At 38.2% G+C, this 17,712-nt stretch overlaps 1 protein-coding gene across 4 annotated transcripts in view; it reads left to right on the forward strand.

The window, feature by feature from the left end:
• The window catches only part of LOC124171817 (SUN domain-containing protein 1-like), a 48,712-nt gene that overhangs the window by 28,054 nt on the left and 2,946 nt on the right, over positions 1-17,712 (forward strand). For 3 of the 4 annotated variants that reach the window (XM_046551167.1, XM_046551182.1, XM_046551159.1), the window contains 9 exons: positions 3,911-3,951; positions 4,073-4,156; positions 4,384-4,500; positions 13,168-13,398; positions 13,481-13,514; positions 13,598-13,687; positions 14,500-14,612; positions 14,729-14,896; positions 15,728-15,823. In XM_046551167.1, coding sequence (XP_046407123.1) covers positions 3,911-3,951; positions 4,073-4,156; positions 4,384-4,500; positions 13,168-13,398; positions 13,481-13,514; positions 13,598-13,687; positions 14,500-14,612; positions 14,729-14,896; positions 15,728-15,823 — 974 coding nt within the window. The remainder of the gene's footprint in view (positions 1-3,910; positions 3,952-4,072; positions 4,157-4,383; positions 4,501-13,167; positions 13,399-13,480; positions 13,515-13,597; positions 13,688-14,499; positions 14,613-14,728; positions 14,897-15,727; positions 15,824-17,712) is intronic. The other variant, XM_046551174.1, reaches the window with a different exon arrangement.

Genomic DNA, 17,712 nt, shown 5'->3' on the forward strand with positions numbered 1-17,712 from the left:
TATTGCCAACCACAATAATATTTCCAATTTCCTCTTCTATTCCACATCTAATTTAGCGAAACAATTACTCTTATTCTCTTTCGAATAGAAAATTATTTAAAAGAGGACAGGTCGATACATAAAAACTATCTTCAATACTTTCTCCGATGAACGTCCACTATCACAGTATCAACTTGCACAAATCAAATCCACATCCACAAATATGTCACTTCTGCCACAATGTCTGTCTTCTTGGCGACAGGTAGGTAACAGTGAAGCAATGGTACCTTCCTCCAATCTGGGCACCTTCAATTCAGCAAGAATTTTCTCCTCGTCTTCTCGTCCAAGGCCACAGATTATTTTCTGATATCACAAGCTCACACACCTAAAATTAATAAATAATAAAATACCATGTAACTTATTAGGTCAAATCATTTCTAATTTTTGGTATTTCTGCATGAGAAATCAAATTACTAGGCTCGTAAATACAGTAAATATTTGTATGCCTGATATTTTTATTGTTATAAACTATAGCATAAGATAATTTGAAATGATGAAAGCCGACGTGTAATACACCATAGGGCAAGCTAAGAAGCAATATTCGATCCTATAAACTTGGCAGCTTATTCCTAGTTTCTCCTTTAACCACACGTTTACCGAATGAATTATTACAAAAAAGACAACTAAAATGCAAGAATTTTCAAAAGAATTGCTGCTACAATATTTTGAATCACCATTTTTAGTACTGAATAGTACTTCAGTACTGAATAGTTCGGGATGTTGATGCATCAACATCCCGAAGCCACTTCTGACTTAAAATTACATCCAAATAATTACAACGAGAAAGAGAGTACATACCTCACAGTTTTTCGTAGGGGTGAAATGTTTTCTTCTTATCGCCCAAATGCACTTCTTCTTCAACTCAGGGTCTTTTGGAAAGCTAAAATCTTGAACCATGTCCCGGAGTTTCCATTACATCCCGACAATACACAAACGAAAGGCATTTTTAACAAAAATATCTCACAAACACGTTTCTGAAGCCCAGTGAATGAAATTAAAGAATAAGGGAAACTTCACCATAACCAGACACTCTATTTTTCACAAACTTAACCACAAAAATCCCTGAAATGTGGTAAGACGTTACGTAAACGATGCGGGCTATATCGGCTTGTGAAGACATGTGATCTTTCTAGGAGGATATGGCACGATGGCACCACCCGCGAAAGAAAATAGTCCCAGACCGAATACAGTTTTATCGATGAGATACAATTTTATCGATGCATATGAATTTGCCAGTCCTCTTGCATCTTTTTTCGTCATTAAAGGAAATAAAGAAACAAAACCTTTTTAGTAACTTCCTAAGCGCGATTTTTGTATCTTGATGGTCCACCCTCGTATTCAGATACGAAAACTTCCTGTGCCGTCTGGGTAGTGTTGAGAAAACATTTCTTCAAATGCTACATATAGAGCATGTTTCTCAATGGAAGCGTGGTTTGGATGTTGACAGCTGCAGAGAAGTCAAGGGTGGAAGCATTAGGAATGAGGTGCTACCAAAGAATCTAGAAGATGAAATGGATACATCAAGTAAGTAATGAGGAATTGCAAAGAAGAGTGGGAAAAAAAGAGAACTCTAATAAAAACCTTAAGGAGAAGACAGGATAACTAGTTGGCCACATTATGAGGCATGATGGCCTGATGAGAACAGTCGTCATAGGACAGATGAATCGGAAGAAGGGGAAGGGAAGGCCGTGGATGAATTACATGGGACAGGTTATTTTGGATGAAAAAGAGAAATATGTCACAATGAAAAGGTTAGTAGATAGGAGAGTGGAATGTAGAGCTGCTTCAAACCAATCTCAGGATTGTTGACTCATGATGATGATGATATCCATTTACATAAATCTTTGTGATTCATTAGGGAAAATTGCTTAAAGATGTTTCAGATAGTCAACTGGAGGCCATTAATTTTATGATGATGAATACATATTTGGTATGTTGCGGTATCAGCCAAAAAAATTAGCTATTAATTGATTCATTTGCTTTATAGACTTTGTCAGGTTAGCTTGACTCCATGAGGAACTGTGGAAAAGTTTTTGGATCCCAGCATCATGCCGCCTCTGTGTTAAAAATATATCTTCCACATTCTTTCTAATTATATTCCTGTGGATTTCTCTTATCCATACATAAAAGTACTCTTGTACCTTAACACTAAACCCTCAAGGTTCTTAGATTGTTTGGAAAATTGGATTGTTGCAATCTAAGGATAACAAAGTGCAATTAAATAATGCCATCAACTAACTTAATGCCATTTACAGAATACTTTACACTATATTGAAAAAAATAACATATTGAAGTTTTCCTGGATTGAAAGAAGATATTGAAGGTTTAATTTGTGTCTTCAGACCAGGGAAAATGGACTAATAGCCTACCCTAGAGTATAGGGGTCAGACCCGTGGTGTGAGATGACTAATTTTATATGCAATGGGCAACCAGTCACTCAATGATCAGCTTTCCAATTTACAGTATATTTTTATTTCTTCAATTAAAGAAATTATTTAAAACACTTCCCAAAAATTTAGGGTATTTTGACCATAGGGCCAAAACCGCTGCTCCAATAGGGCTGAAATGTTGGAAAAAAATGGTACATAGTATGCAGTACTTAGATACCCCCCACCCTGGTTGACCCCTTGAGGAGAGCACAGCCTGGCCAAAATGATTTTCTCGTACTCTGGAAACCCTTGGATACCCAGAAAAGGGTCTCCGGTTTTCTCACCGGGATTTGAAGGTTGAATCTTAAAATCAAAAGAAAATGGGCACCATACTCTGCACATTAAACGTTAATAGCTGCAGCATGCAGCCAATTCTTAGCTCCATCAATAGAGGTATTCCCAAGTCAGAAATAGCTAACTGTAAAAAATACAAACTATTTTTTGAGCAAATTTTAATTTGATGGCAGTATATTAAAACAGTAAAATTTTTGTGCTTTATTTTCGAACCATCCATGTATGTATTTGCCTGAACTTGCATGACTAGGCTATCCTGCATGAAATCATCCAATTAAATATTTTTCATGTAAAATGTTTAACAATCGAGATTCTGTTGAACCTTTATATAAGGGAGATCAAGTCAAGTTAACCCCTTGTGCTGAAATGATGAGTATAGCTCATCATGATTTTCCGATGCCAAATCGCGGAATAATGAGTGTAGCTCGTCATTAGATTTTCATAATTTTAGCTTTATTTAGGGGAACAATATAATAATTTTGAAAGTTTAATAATATTAAAACATCCATAATATACATAAAGAAATCATAAAGGTCTCAGCTTCTGGGCGTTCCTCCGCATTGAGTGGTCCATTGGTGACGACAGTTTCTCCAGCCATCCTGCTGGCATCTTCAGGTCAGAAGTGACTTCTCACCGGGATTTGAAGGTTGAATCTTAAAATCAAAAGAAAATGGGCACCATACTCTGCACATTAAACATTAATAGCTTAAGTGACTTCTGACCTGAAGATGCCAGCAAGATGGCTGGAGAAACTGTCGTCACCTAAGGACCACTCAACGTGGAGGAATGCCTGGAAGCCGAGACTCATGAAGAAATGTCGTGGAAACCTCAGATCAAACATAAAGAAATCATATTTCATGAAATGTGATGCATTGAAAGGAATTAAATGATTTTATGCAAGTAGCAATAGGTGTGTTCTTGATGTTTAATAATCAATTTTTATTTCACTGTTCTATGTTGATTACAAACAACAAAATATCATTTCATTACCAGTGGAAGTGGTTTGGTGGAAAGGGTTAATCAGCCAATTTATTGACATTGCGATTAAAGCAATATGTTATGGCCTTTACTCCCTCTAATTTAAATAAGTGGTTGATTGAGCAAAAACATTGATGAATAATATAATGCATGTAGGCTTTTCTTTTCAGTATCAATAATTGGTCCATTTAATCAAAATAAGCTATCTCAGGTAATAAATTCATTTTTGCCTCCCATCATGCAGACTTACTTTTTGAATTGACTGAACTAAATACTCGCATTTGAACTTAATACTGAACTAAATTGAATTGATTTTCATGTTTGTATTTCAGCAAGAAATATTAAAGCTAGGAGTTGAAGAAAAATACTTGCTAAATGTTATACATGATCCTGAAGAAAATAAGACATCAATAGAGGTAATGTCCGGTTATGCATTATTTTCAGGCATGAATGAAGCGATCAAGAGGTGAAATAATTAAAGTTACCTCGAAAATTCAATCATATTTTATGGAACATACTAGTTACTAAATTCTAAATAGCTTGATTATGTCTTTTGTATGTATAACTTGGTTTGAATAACATTATGGAAAGGGGAAAATGTATCCTGAGGTTCAGAGTAACTGTTAATACTTTCTTTAAGCAGGAACCCCAGCAAAATACCTTGAAAAATGGATCTAATTCAGAAAAAATCTTAAGTGATGTTAACAGCAACGAATTTGAAAATCTTTCAGATCATTTCCTGTATTTGAGGGAAAAGGAGGTAAATTATTATTTTTTATGTGCAGGTATTTAACTACATGTGCCAAGTGCCATTACAGGGCTCTCTGAGTGAGTGCTTTGTGGTTACCACAGATGGTGGCAATGATGTAGATCGTCCAAGGCCACCAAAGCTGAGCCTATGAGCCCCTCCTTTTCATTCTCTCCCATGTCCCTCCATCTTGCTTTGAGTCTGCACCCTCAAGAAGAAACTGAACAGTAATTAAACTGCTGAATGGTTTATCAGGTCGTTTCTTTTCATCTGGCTGTTCATTTTATCAAGACATTAGTGTTCTCTTGGTTTTTTTTTGAAATCTGTTTGTTCATTTTCATCTGGGCAGTCATGCTCATTTTGTCATTCATGTTTTCACCTTTCAATTTGCATTTTTGTGTACATTCGTGATCATTTGGCTTTTAGTTTGGAAAAAAAGTGGGTTCTAATTTACTAGTCAAGTCTGTTTCTTCATTATTGAATTGCAATTTGACAATGGAGGGGAATGAATTTGAAATTGGCCGTAGAAATTCAATGGAAGCATGTACTCATCATTTTTGCAGTAGTGAAGAAATGACTTTTTCAACCACATCAAATTTATTTATGACACTTGTTGTTTCAAATTTTCATGAACTGCACATTAATAATTCTCAAAATTTAAACTCTTTTCATATTTTTTGTACTTCTCTGTGGTACAAGTTCTATGGATTCACGTTAAAACAGAGAAAATATTTTTAATGTTTTATTTAGAAGTATGTCATTATAAACACGTACGAGAAGCAAGTTGGAAGGGAAAAGAAAACTAACAAAAAATCTCTTAGAATGCTGAACTAAAGTAAGTTCTAAATATCAATTTGAGAAAAATGTTGTTTTGCTTCCTGGAGAGAATGAAATCAGGTCAAAATTAAGTTTCAATTATATATGGTCTAATATGACATTAGTGAGTACTATTTTACTGTATCTTGGTATCATCAAGACATCTTAGAACTAATGGTAAATGTATCAGCCAACCGTCACAGCATGGTGTAAAGGAATTTGCATCAGGAAGTGATCAATCATTTTTTTGCAAAATTAATGTTTTGTAGAATTGTAAAAAAACAGCATTGTTAAATACATATGTGAGAACCACAGATTTTAATAGCATATACTTTGAAAAGTGATAGGAACTGAACTTTTTAATTGTTAGCGGTGAATATGGAAAAACTTCAAGGAGAAAGATTAATTAAGAGAGTGACAGTAAAATATATAGGAATTGCATCAACTTTTATCTCTCCCTCAAGCAGTGGATAAATGTGAGAGGAAATAATATGGAAAATATGTAATATAAATATCTTATGCCCTGACGGTTCATCACAAAACGGTATTTAGAATTGTTCTTTTTATTGAACAGGATGTAAATGAACGGTTCATCAAAATGAACAATTTAACCCACCTCTACTCACCACCCTCCCTTGGTGCAAATTACCTTGGCTGTTGGCCCCCTTCTCCAAATGTCATACCATGCTGTTCTGAAAGTCATTAGGAGATGCATAAAAGTATGTTACGAATTTTTGTGTATAGGTCCCAGCCAGCGCAATATCAGTCATTAAGATGAGGTAGAAAGAATAAATAGGGAGGGTGCTTATAAGTAAGCTTGTTGGCCTTTTCTTATGGGTCTCTTACAGCCAGGCCGACAAACATCCAGAGAAATGACAACATAGAGGCCAAACGTTCAGCACTTCTTTAGATGTTGTTATTATTCCATAGTTTTTGAGTATTCATTTAGGCAATTATGTACAAGAATTATGTTTTTATTCTTGGCGCTTCTGTATTATGAGGAGAAATAACATCACATGGCCATAATTTGAAAATTATTCACATTTATGAAATGATGGCAAAACCACGGTCTTAAGAAAAACAAATAATTTCACATGAATAGTGACATAGAATGTAAAAATGCTGGAAAGGAATCTCTAATACATGTATTTTATACATTGGGTTATCAGACAGTACATTAAAATTCATAAATGTTAGATTGTGTAAACCTTGAATAATTTCAGTCTGTTTCATGCATGCAGCTGCTAAGTTTATACATATATATCTATAATATATACAACCCGATGTGTGACAGATAGCACACTCACTGATTCACTCACTCATTCACGTATACAAATTCCCGACCACTTCCGGACGTGCTGGGAAGACGAAATTTTCGCCGTGGGTGGAGAAAAAATATTCATCGGGGGGAAAAGTCCGAAAACTCGAAAAAGTCGATCGGTTTTCGAGATATATCGATCCGAATTAACATTGGAGCCTTATGGGACTAAAACATATTCCATTTTTTGCCTACATAAAAATGTCACGGGAACATGAAATGTCACTGACGGAAACTAGATTTTTTGGCCGATTTTTTGATGTGAAACATTTTGCCATATTTTGTTTATAAGTATTTTTTATAATTTTTTTAAATTTCCAATGCTTTTCTTATGGGCCTATCTTTGGATTTTTTTAAAACCAACTTATAATCGTTGTAGGAATAAGTCCCTAACGTATGAGACACTAGATTTTTTGGTTGATTTTTTGGTGTGGTCGCAATTGCAATTTTTTGTTTAAAAGTATTTTTTTTAACAATTTAAAATTTCCAATGCTTTTCTTATGGGCCGAATTTCGGAATTTTTTTCACCAATTTGCAATAATCGTAGGACAAATTCACTTAAATGCATGATACAAGATTTTTTATTCAATTTTTCGGCTATCTTCATGTATCCTTAAGACGAACGAATTTCGAGTTATTAACGATTAGGTATTTCCATTGAAATTGCGACTCCTACAACGTTTGGTAACTTACAATACATCCGCCGTGAAGTTTGCATTCCCTCAACACACGATTTTAAATTTTTCGGAATTTTTTTCTGCCACTTCCCGACGACATACGGCCACGAAATTAACGTGAGTGACGTCTTTTTGTTGCCCCTACGTGCCGCTACCCGGAGAACGCAGAATACTTAATTTAAACGGATGACACCGTCGAAAAGGCATGCTTACACTACAGCTACAGAGCCGAAACTTTTATCCAAGGTAAACGATGCCGCGTTATACAGAACAAGCACTTTAGGTCCCCCGAAAACCCCCTGTGAACCCCCCAAAAAAATAAAAATTACCTAATAAGTCGTACATTTCGTGTACCATTCATCCCAGGTGTATCGTTTTTATTGATTCCGAATGGGAATTGTGTCGGCTATATTTACGCGTCATGTTCAATTATCCTGCCCCAATTACTCACCCGCAATAAAACTTCAAATTTTTAAATGTACATTTCTTAACAAAATAGTAGAGTAATAAAAGGGGCTCATGGACATGGACACCTAAAGGCGAATTTTTTAAAACACTTCCTCATAAGGTACGGCTACGAAATTCACAGGAGTTATGCCTTATTAAAGCGCCTATGCACCGCTATGTGGAGAACACAGAATTGGAAATCTAAATATTAATAATACGGGAAAATTCATTGTTTCCCTACAGCTAGATCGCTGGAATTTCTATTATAGGTAGACAAAGACCTTTTATGCAAGAAAACCCCTCTAAATTTTACGTGGCTTCCTTAAAGACCAGGGAAAAAATTATTTTTTTTTCTGTAAATAGCATGTTCTTTGGTGTTTTAGCATATTTTAGCAGTAATTCCCTTCTCCTATGACTCATCGCTAAGTAATGTCTTAGGATGATTGTGACCGTAGTCAGTACACTCACAAAAAAAACCTGGAAACTCCCAGGACCGCCTTAAAAACATCGTTATAAATTAAAAACATGCCACAATCACGGCTAGCATGCGTCTACATCCTCCAATTTTATCCCCCGGCAGCCTTCGTAAACGATAGGGGATAGCCGGTAGTTCTCACTGCTTGGTAAGGACTGAAAACCCGGGCGGCGAAGCTCCCCCAGTTTCAGGAACGTCGGACGCACTCCGAGGAGTCAGAGGCGAGGAAAAACTCCGAAAACCCTCGGGCGGCGAATCCGCCCCGACACGCGGAGCACCCGAACGTGTGTCTTACGAGGGGGGAGGGCGACGATACCCCTGGGCGGCGAAGCCGCCCAAGGGCGAGGAACGGCAAAGCCGTTCCGAGGAGTCGATGGCCCGGGGGTACCCAGGTAAACCTTGGGCGGCGAAGCCGACCACGGGCGAGGAACGGCTAAGCCGTTCCGAGAAGTCGACGGCGCGGGGGGAACCAGGTAAACCTTGGGCGGCGAAGCCGCCCCATCACGACGAAGGGCGATGCCGTTCCCAGGAGCCGACGCCTCGGGGGGACTCGGGTAACACTTGTGCGGCGAAGCCGTTCCCAGGAACTAGCGGGTCTCCGTCACAGGGCTACCTCGATATCTGGGCGGCGAAGCCGACCCCTGACGAGGAACGGCGAAGCCGTTCCGAGACGTCGGGGGTGGGACGGCGAAGCCGTCCGGCGGGGGCAGCCGGCGAAGCCGGATTCGGGTCGCCAATAACCCTCGGGCGGCGAAGCCGCCAACAGGCGAGGAACGGCGAAGCCGTTCCGAGGAGGCGACGGCTCGGGGGGACACAGGTAAACCTTCGGCGGCGAAGCCGACCACGGGCGAGGAACGGCGAAGCCGTTCCGAGAAGTCGATGGCTCGGGGGGATCCAGGAAAACCTTGGGCGGCGAAGCCGCCCCATCACGAGGAAGAGCGATGCCGTTACCAGGAGTCGAGCCTCGGGGGGACTCGGGTAACCCTTGGGCGGCGAAGCCGCCCTCCCACGATGACCGGCGAAGCCGTTCCGAGGTACAAGAGGGTCTCCGTCACAGGGCTACCTCGATATCTGGGCGGCGAAGCCGACCCCTGACGAGGAACGGCGAAGCCGTTCCGAGACGCCGCGGGTGGGACGGCGAAGCCGTCCGGTGGAGGCGACGGCTCGGGGGGACACAGGTAAACCTTGGGCGGCGAAGCCGACCACGGGCGAGGAACGGCGAAGCCGTTCCGAGAAGTCGATGGATCGGGGGGACATAGGAAAACCTTGGGCGGCGAAGCCGCCCCATCACGAGGAAGGGCGATGCCGTTACCAGGAGTCGACGCCTCGGGGGGACTCGGGTAACCCATGTGAGGCGAAGCCGCCCTCCCACGATGAACGGCGAAGCCGTTCCGAGGAACAAGCGGGTCTCCGCCACAGGGCTACCTCGATATCTGGGCGGCAAAGCCGACCCCTGACGAGGAACGGCGAAGCCGTTCCGAGACGCCGCGGGTGGGACGGCGAAGCCGTCCGGTGGGGGCAGCCGGCGAAGCCGGATGCGGGGGGGTTTTAGGGGGCGTAGCCCCCTAACGAGCGCGCGCAGCGCGGCGAGTATATATATACACATAATTGGGTTTAAAGTGGTACCTAAGCATCATATTCCTAACAGATGCCGTGGTTTATAAACCACGGCATCTGTTAGGTAACCATTATAATGGTTAGCATACAAAACTGCTGATCTCGGGATCGTACGTTCAATTCTCCCAGATGTTATTTTTCTTCTTTCCGCCACAAAGAAAAAGTATGTGTACTTATGCTTTGCATCTTCACTACCCAGTCCCTTGTAGTTGTTAATTTTTTTCTACTTATGGGAAAATCTGTTGTCAGTTGTTCAGCTCTTATAAAGGCTCGCTGAATTTCAGCGGTAGGCTTTAAATTCATGTCCGGCTAAGCAGTGTAGCATGAGTAGTACGCAGTTCTGCTACACTTGGCACTCCAACAGAAGTGACTTATGTTAATCCGAGGATATTTGACGGCGTTCCTTAATTATTCTCCTTAAAATCTTATCCTTGCCTTATATTAGTCCCTTAGTGTATGACAAGCTGCTTATCAATTTTTTCCATAAGAAAACCATAAGAAACGGATAGCTCTCTTACTTTGTGCTATCTGGGGTATGATATGTCGGTGTATCAGGTAGATGAATCTTCATTTGCCTATTTGGAGAAGTTCAATCTGTAATTAGAAAAAAAACTTTAAACTTGCACTTGGGAAAAAAAATTTTCCTCACTTATACGAGGCCAGACAAACCAAGGATATGTGATTTATATTTATTTACTTGTTACATAAAGTTATCGATTTGACGGAGGTTTTATTGGCCTTGGAACTATAGCCAAAGTTGTCTCATTAATTTTGTATGTAGTGAATAAATTTTATCATTTTTAATTTCTTTGGGTAAATTTGGTAACCTCTTTTTGATTACTGGCTTGCTTAGAATTGAAATAAAACTTATCTATGACACAGAAGCCAAAGAAAGTTTATCATTCCACAGATGTTGGCTAAGAAATACTTGTAAATCAAATAGCAAATATGATTGTATCTATTTCAGTAGTGATGTCCGATCATCAAGTTTTGAAATATGTAAGTGTAATTTATCCCTTAAACTTTTATGTGGTAAATTCTACTCCCATGACACTGCAATTTCATGGTAAAATTGCCCTTCCTCTAGCCTAGCCATGGAGTAGAATAGTCTCCATAAACATCAATCGGACCATATTGCCGTACTCGTGTTTCATGGGTTGAGTATGTTGAGGCATTTTAGCTGAATTTTTATCAATAATATCCAAGGCCTATTGAACATTTGATCAAAAACATCCTTTAAAATTTCTTTCTAACGGGAAAGTTTGACCACATTCTGGTGGTGACACCAGGGTGTACTTTCACTTGTAAGTCTAAATACATGGTGGAAATCTCTTGTGACACACAGGATTACTTATCTTTTAAAACACTTATTTTTTCATTATTTCTACTACTAGCATCTATGTACTTAAATTCTCCTGAAATATAAGTATCAATCCAATATAAGCCAATGCGGAGTGTGCATTTTGGTTAAAATGAATGAATCACACCTATCTTCACTCCCACACCATTGATAGAAAATTGATGGTTGGCATGTAGGGATGCTGTGAGGGGTGTAGGAAGTTTCTTCTCGCAGAGTGCCAACTAAATTTAGCTGCCTCGTATTCTCTCCAGGTTCTTCCTATCCTTCCAGTCACATCTTAATCTCCTCTCTCCTGGTGCGAATCTTATAAAGTGTTGGATGAAATTTTTTAAAGGTGCTTCACAAAGTTTACTTCTGCTTTTGGGACAAACGTGTGTTACAGACTTGCACCCATGGTTCATGCATGTATTAACTTCCAGGTTAATTCTTCATGGTTAATTTTAATTCCAATTCAAGGTACAGGTTTTTTCATGGTACATATTGTAATCGATGCCGCTTTGCACGGTTCATGGACATTCAAATCCGCATTCACGAGGTAGGGAAGGCTAACGTAATTTTGTGTGTGAATGTGTGTGAGGATGCAGTGAAGCGTGAAATAACCCAAGTGCCATGTATTTCCCCCCCCTCCCACGATTCTTCTGCACATTTCTCGAGAATGTAATTTTCCGTGTAAACATGACTAGTGCTGGGTTCACCTCATCCCCCTTAAACAACACCTGCACGCAGCGATTGGAGGGTGATGCAATTCGCCACCCCCACTCTCCACAAACTTTGGCAAACCCCCCCCAACAGACGAGTTGGAGAAAAACCCGCCACTCCAGGTTTCCCCACCAACCCCAACCCCAGAAAGTTGACCTAGCAGGGTTATAAAAGCCGAGTACGGCCGGCTAGAGAAGAATTATTCGGCATGGAGAGTCAGCCGGAGGCTATGTTGGTCAGCAGAGGCACATCCCTGTGGTCCCGTGGAAGAGAGAGAAAGATAAGCGAGGCGTGGAGATTGACGGAAAGGTGAAGGATGGCGACTGAGGAAAGAGGAGATGGACGGCAGATTTCCTGCATGCAAAAAAGAGGAAAGTCTCTCCATGACGACCGAGTTCAGCGATTCTCTTAGCCCACTGTGAAAGTAAACGCAGTGACCCTGACCAGAACCAGCCAAGGAAGCCATCTCCATCCACGATACAGAGAGCCGATAAGTAATCTGGTCACCCTACATTCCGCCACCCCCCTTGAATTCAGAAGATCCCCGAAGAGCCCCATTTCCCCCATTCAAGACCAGAAGAATTGTGAAAATATTCCCTTGCATTTTTTTATATTTTTTTGCCCTCCCCTTTTCCCCATGTGTGAGTGAATAATTGTAGTATTTAGGAGAGAGTGTTTAAATTGATATTGGCGTCGTTCATAATTCAATTGTTTCGTTGTTGCATTCACACCAAACATTTTTTAAAAGCAGAGGTTTTGCCTAATTGTTCTTTTATTGATTGATAATTCATGTTTTCATTATTATTTCACTGGCCAATGGCGGTAGTTTTTCTTTTAGGTTAAAAGAATGATCAATTTATGTGTTTTATTGTATATTTCATTATTGATTTGTGTATTAAATGTTTTGTTGAACTCGTAACTTGCAGCGTATGCCTTCGTTATTTCGTGCACCCCAGCCCTCATTCAGCAATAGAAACCCATCCCACACCCACTTTCTTCTTTGTTCCCCCCACTTCCCCTTTCTCCGAACCCACAACCCACCCGTCTGGGGCGAACCCTCCAAAAAAAAAAACCCTCTCACATCCCACACCCAACAGTCGGGTTACAAAATACATATTCATACATTTTTACTATTCCAAAAAGGTGATTGATTTTTCAGTATGTAATACTAAGTTGATGTTTGGCTGAAATTTTGGTTGGAGGCTAAAATTAAAATTGTAAGTACATACATATGTGGGGATAGATGTATTTGATTCCAGAACTTTTTCAGTTATCAAAACAAGATTCACGGTTAGCTTCACCAAGCATAATAAAATTCAGGAAGAGGAAGAATTTTTCCACTAAAGAAATGTTGGATCCTCTCAGTGTCCCAAGAGATTATGAAAATGAGGAAAGAATATCAAAGAGATTAATGACAGATACAGCTACTGATATAACGAGCAAACTTGTCGATTTAGAAAATCTCATTCACAAAATAGGTGTTGAAATTGGACGTCTGCAAGTAAGTTGTACTTCCTAATTTCCAGATAAATAGTTTTTAATAATTTATTTTGGCGTAATCATTATGTATATTGTGATTACAGAATGATGTTACTCCAGAAAACAAGGTTCCAGAAGGTAAAATTATCTTCAAGTACCAGGTATTTCATTCCTCAAAACTAATTTATAAAATTAAAGATCACTAGTAATTAATATTTCAGACAAAAAAATTAGAAAAATAGTTCATGAAGAAATTATAGAAGTGGAAAAGGAAAAACTTGGTCTCCCAGACTTTGCTTTGGAATCATCTGGTGAGTTGTATCAAGAAGATTTTTTAAATTGCATATTGATTATCATTTTAAATAAGATAACATTATTGTTACCCTCATTGCATTTTGATCTGTTTTAACTATTCAAGTTTAAGAGAAATTAAGCCAATTTTTGGGGCTGATTCACCTTCACTAAAGATTTTGTGGAACACTTTCACATGATTTGGGTAAGACGTAAACCTGTACATATGTATTTTTCTTTTCCAAGTATCCATTTTGACTGTACACATTGTGCTCTGACTCTAATGTACCACATTCAAATCTGATTGATGGCAGTCAGGGTATAAGTATTCATGTGAGAGTCCTCTGGATGGCAGTACTCTACACCAGGGGTGTCACGGTGCCGGAATGTGCTGGAATGCCATTCCGCCTCTAGTTAACAAAGATATAATAGAGAAATATCATTTTTATCAAATTTTGTTGCCTCAAAATTTATAATTTATACATTCGTCACAAATTTTTTTTAATAAGATGTAAGTAATAACTTGTAAAAAACAGTAATATTTGACTTCTGAAATAAGTTAAGGAAAGTGCGTTCTGGCACTGCTAATTTTGCCATGACGTCACTGCTCTACACTACTCTCTCACAGGGTCACATGTGTATTATCGACAATCCAGAGGACTCCGATTCATGTGAAGTTGTTGAGAGAATACCCTCCCCTCTATCATCCTTCTGTGCCTACGTTTTAATAAATACAGTCGTCAAATTTGATATCTTTCCAAAGAAATATCTTTTTTATAGTTATAAACAATCTTGGTGAGCAATTTTTTCATTTCATTATAATATTTTACAGGTGGAAATGTTATTGGGACTCCAAATACAAAAACTTATGCCTCAAGGACTCTAGTTCAATTATTTGGATTTCCTTTGTGGTATGTAGAAAGTAGTCCCAGAAATGCTATTCAGGTTAGTGGGAAAATGTAATTGAAAACTATTCAGTTCTAAAAGTTGATGCTTATAATCTATCACTATTACTTATACTCTTATCTCGCATTTTACATTTTATGGACTATTACATACAGGCATCAGTGAGTCCAGGAGAATGTTGGTCTTTTCATGGCCATGAAGGAAACCTGAGGGTCCAACTGGCAGCACCAGCAATATTATATGGTTTTTCTATTTATCATATCCCTCAGCAAATTTCACTTTCTGGTGATATTACATCTTGTCCAAGGGAGTTTTCTGTTGTGGTTTGTAATCTCACCTTTCCTTCTCTGATTCATAATTAAATTATGTAGGTTATAGACATTTAAAGTTGGTGAAAATTAAATATTCAGTGCATTTAAGTACTATTAGGATGATATTTCCATGGTATTTTAAACATTAGATACTTCATTAATGTTTGTGTGTAGCAATTTATTCCAAACTCTCCAATGATCTATGAGATTATTAAATTAACCAAAGCAAAAATCGCAGAAGTCTCTAAGGAAAATCAGGACTGGATTGAAACATAAGTTTTCGTCAAATTTTCTTTAAATCCATGAAAAATGATATCAGTATAAGATATCTAACTAAAATATTTTTTTCAAGCAAGCAATTTTAAAAACTTATAAAGCACTGTAATAGTTTTCTTGAAATGCTTAAATGTCACTACTTGGCTTGCGCCCTGGCTTTTGATCCTGGGTATGCCCTTGGATAAGCAGCCTCTTGCCTTTAATGAGCATTTGTCACATTCATGAATGTCCAATTAAAATAGCTTTTCTTTGCATTCACGTATAAAGGTACTGTCTCAGAAAACCCATTTACCAGCCCTCTGGTTAACAAAGTAATGAATATAGAACTCCTTTAATGTCTATTATATAACCATCTCTATGATGGCAACTATGCCTTGCATAATCTGGAAATAAATAAACTGGAGAAGGAGATTATAAATGAATTCCATGTGTATTCAGGCAATTTTTGTAAAACTTGTGTTTGTTTTTTAAACTGGAATGAAATGTTTTTGAAGGATCATAATGGACCCAAATAATTTTTTTCCATTTACTCTTTAATAGATGTAAAGTTGAGGTAATATGTTTCAGGGCTTCCACGTTTTTGAAGGTGAAACCTCTGAGTTACTTCTTGGGGAATATGTTTATGATAATAATGGCTCTCCTCAGCAAACATTTCTCATTCAGGTAATCCAGCTATTACATAATAATTTAGAATAATAAAATAGATTTTGTTTTTTGGGATAGCATCTTTGGCACCTTATTAATTAATTTGTCAAATTTTTTTAATCAGAATTTAAAAAAATCAGGTAAATTGGACCAGTAAAAAATTGTAGATGTAAGATAGTAAAAGTAAGGCTTTCTCTAATACCAACAGTTTTTCCCAAGTACTAACATTTCATTATACAGACGAAACACATTGAAAAATCACCCATGCCCTTGGCACCCAGGCAGGACTCGAATGTGCGACCTCTGGTGTGGCATGCTGGGACTAACCCCTGATGCCACCGAGGAGAGTGAATTCGGTATAGCATGGGCTTACACTGCCTTGGTGATATGAGTGGTAGGCAAAAAATATTAGCAACCAAATTTTAAAATTGGAATTTTTTTACTAGTAATTATGCCAGGAGTTTATTTTAAGTAATAGGGACAATATGTAAGTCAATTTTAGTCTAATGTGACTTTTTAAACCAAGAAATATGCAGGTGTGAAGTAATATATCAAATAATAATAATGACACAAACACGACCAGTCGGAGGGTGTCACCAGCGGTGAGTTGGGGGAACTAGAACGACACATCCGCTCAGCGAAAGCATGGAAGGGTAATAATAATAATGCTTTATTTGCCATGATAGATCAGATACATAAAAAAACATAACCAATATATGGCACGTCAGGAAAAAAAAGGAATTTAGATACATATTACATGGATTTAAGAAATAAATATTAAAAACACAGACAACTTTACATATGTGGTATAAACTGTACATGGAAATAGAAATACTTTAAGACTCGAGAGAGTCATCACTCATAAATTAATTTACAGAGTAATACATTTTTTCCAGTAAAAAGGTTTACCTTGAGGAGACTGGCACTTTGCATATTTTTCAATTTCTTAGGTAATTTATTGTAAATTCTGATTCCCATTTCATTTGGGCCACATTTCAACCTTTCGGTTCTTATACAGAAACAATGCAGGTCATTTTTCCTTCTTGTGTTATAAAGAATGGATATCAGAATTAGTGGAGAACTGAATCAGGTTTTTTCTAACATGTAAAATAAGCTGGAGTAGGTATATGCAGGGGAGTGGGAGGATTTTTAAGAAATGGAAAATGGGCTTGGAAGGAGATTTAATTTGATGGAAAGTGATGATTCTTATAATTCGTTTTTGCAATTTGAAAATTTCACTAAGGTAATGGAATGCACCCCAGAACAGTATGCTTTGTAGCACCCTAGTGTGGAATTCCGCATAATAGAGTTTTAAAAGAACTTCAACGCCTGTTGTATATCTCAGTTGCCTGAATAAGTAGCAGCTTGAATAAAGCGTACTCTTTATGCTCTCAGCCAGAATTGCAAGAGAGGATCGTGTAAGATCATGAAATTTTGTGGTCTTTTTTTCAGGGCAGAATTGTGCAAGCTAAGTGATTTGTGCAGTTTGAGTTTCCAGTCTGTCTTGCCTTGTTTGGGTCCAATACTAATAACACAGGCCTGCATTTTTCGGTTTTCCATTTTTTCAGGTTCTGTTGATGGAGTAACACATATTTTTGTGCACTGAATCCGAAAAATGTCTTATTTTTACTATTGAGAACTTTTTTAAAATTTGCTATCAGTCAATTTCTTAACTGTCATATATGGACAAAAATCAAAAACATAAGATGCACAATTATGTGTACTAACGTGTAAAATACAGCATAATGTGCACATAACCTATTTTTCTGATTATTACGTGTGATCCTTATTACTTTCATCATTGGTTATGTCGATAGAAATTATATTAATACTATTATGCTAATTCAAGCAAAGTTATGCTGTTGTAGTGAAAACTTCTCATCGCTTTTTGGGTGCAGTCTAGTATA

This window comes from Ischnura elegans, chromosome 1, assembly GCF_921293095.1.
Source record: "Ischnura elegans chromosome 1, ioIscEleg1.1, whole genome shotgun sequence".
In the NCBI taxonomy this organism is placed as follows: Eukaryota; Metazoa; Arthropoda; class Insecta; order Odonata; family Coenagrionidae; genus Ischnura; species Ischnura elegans.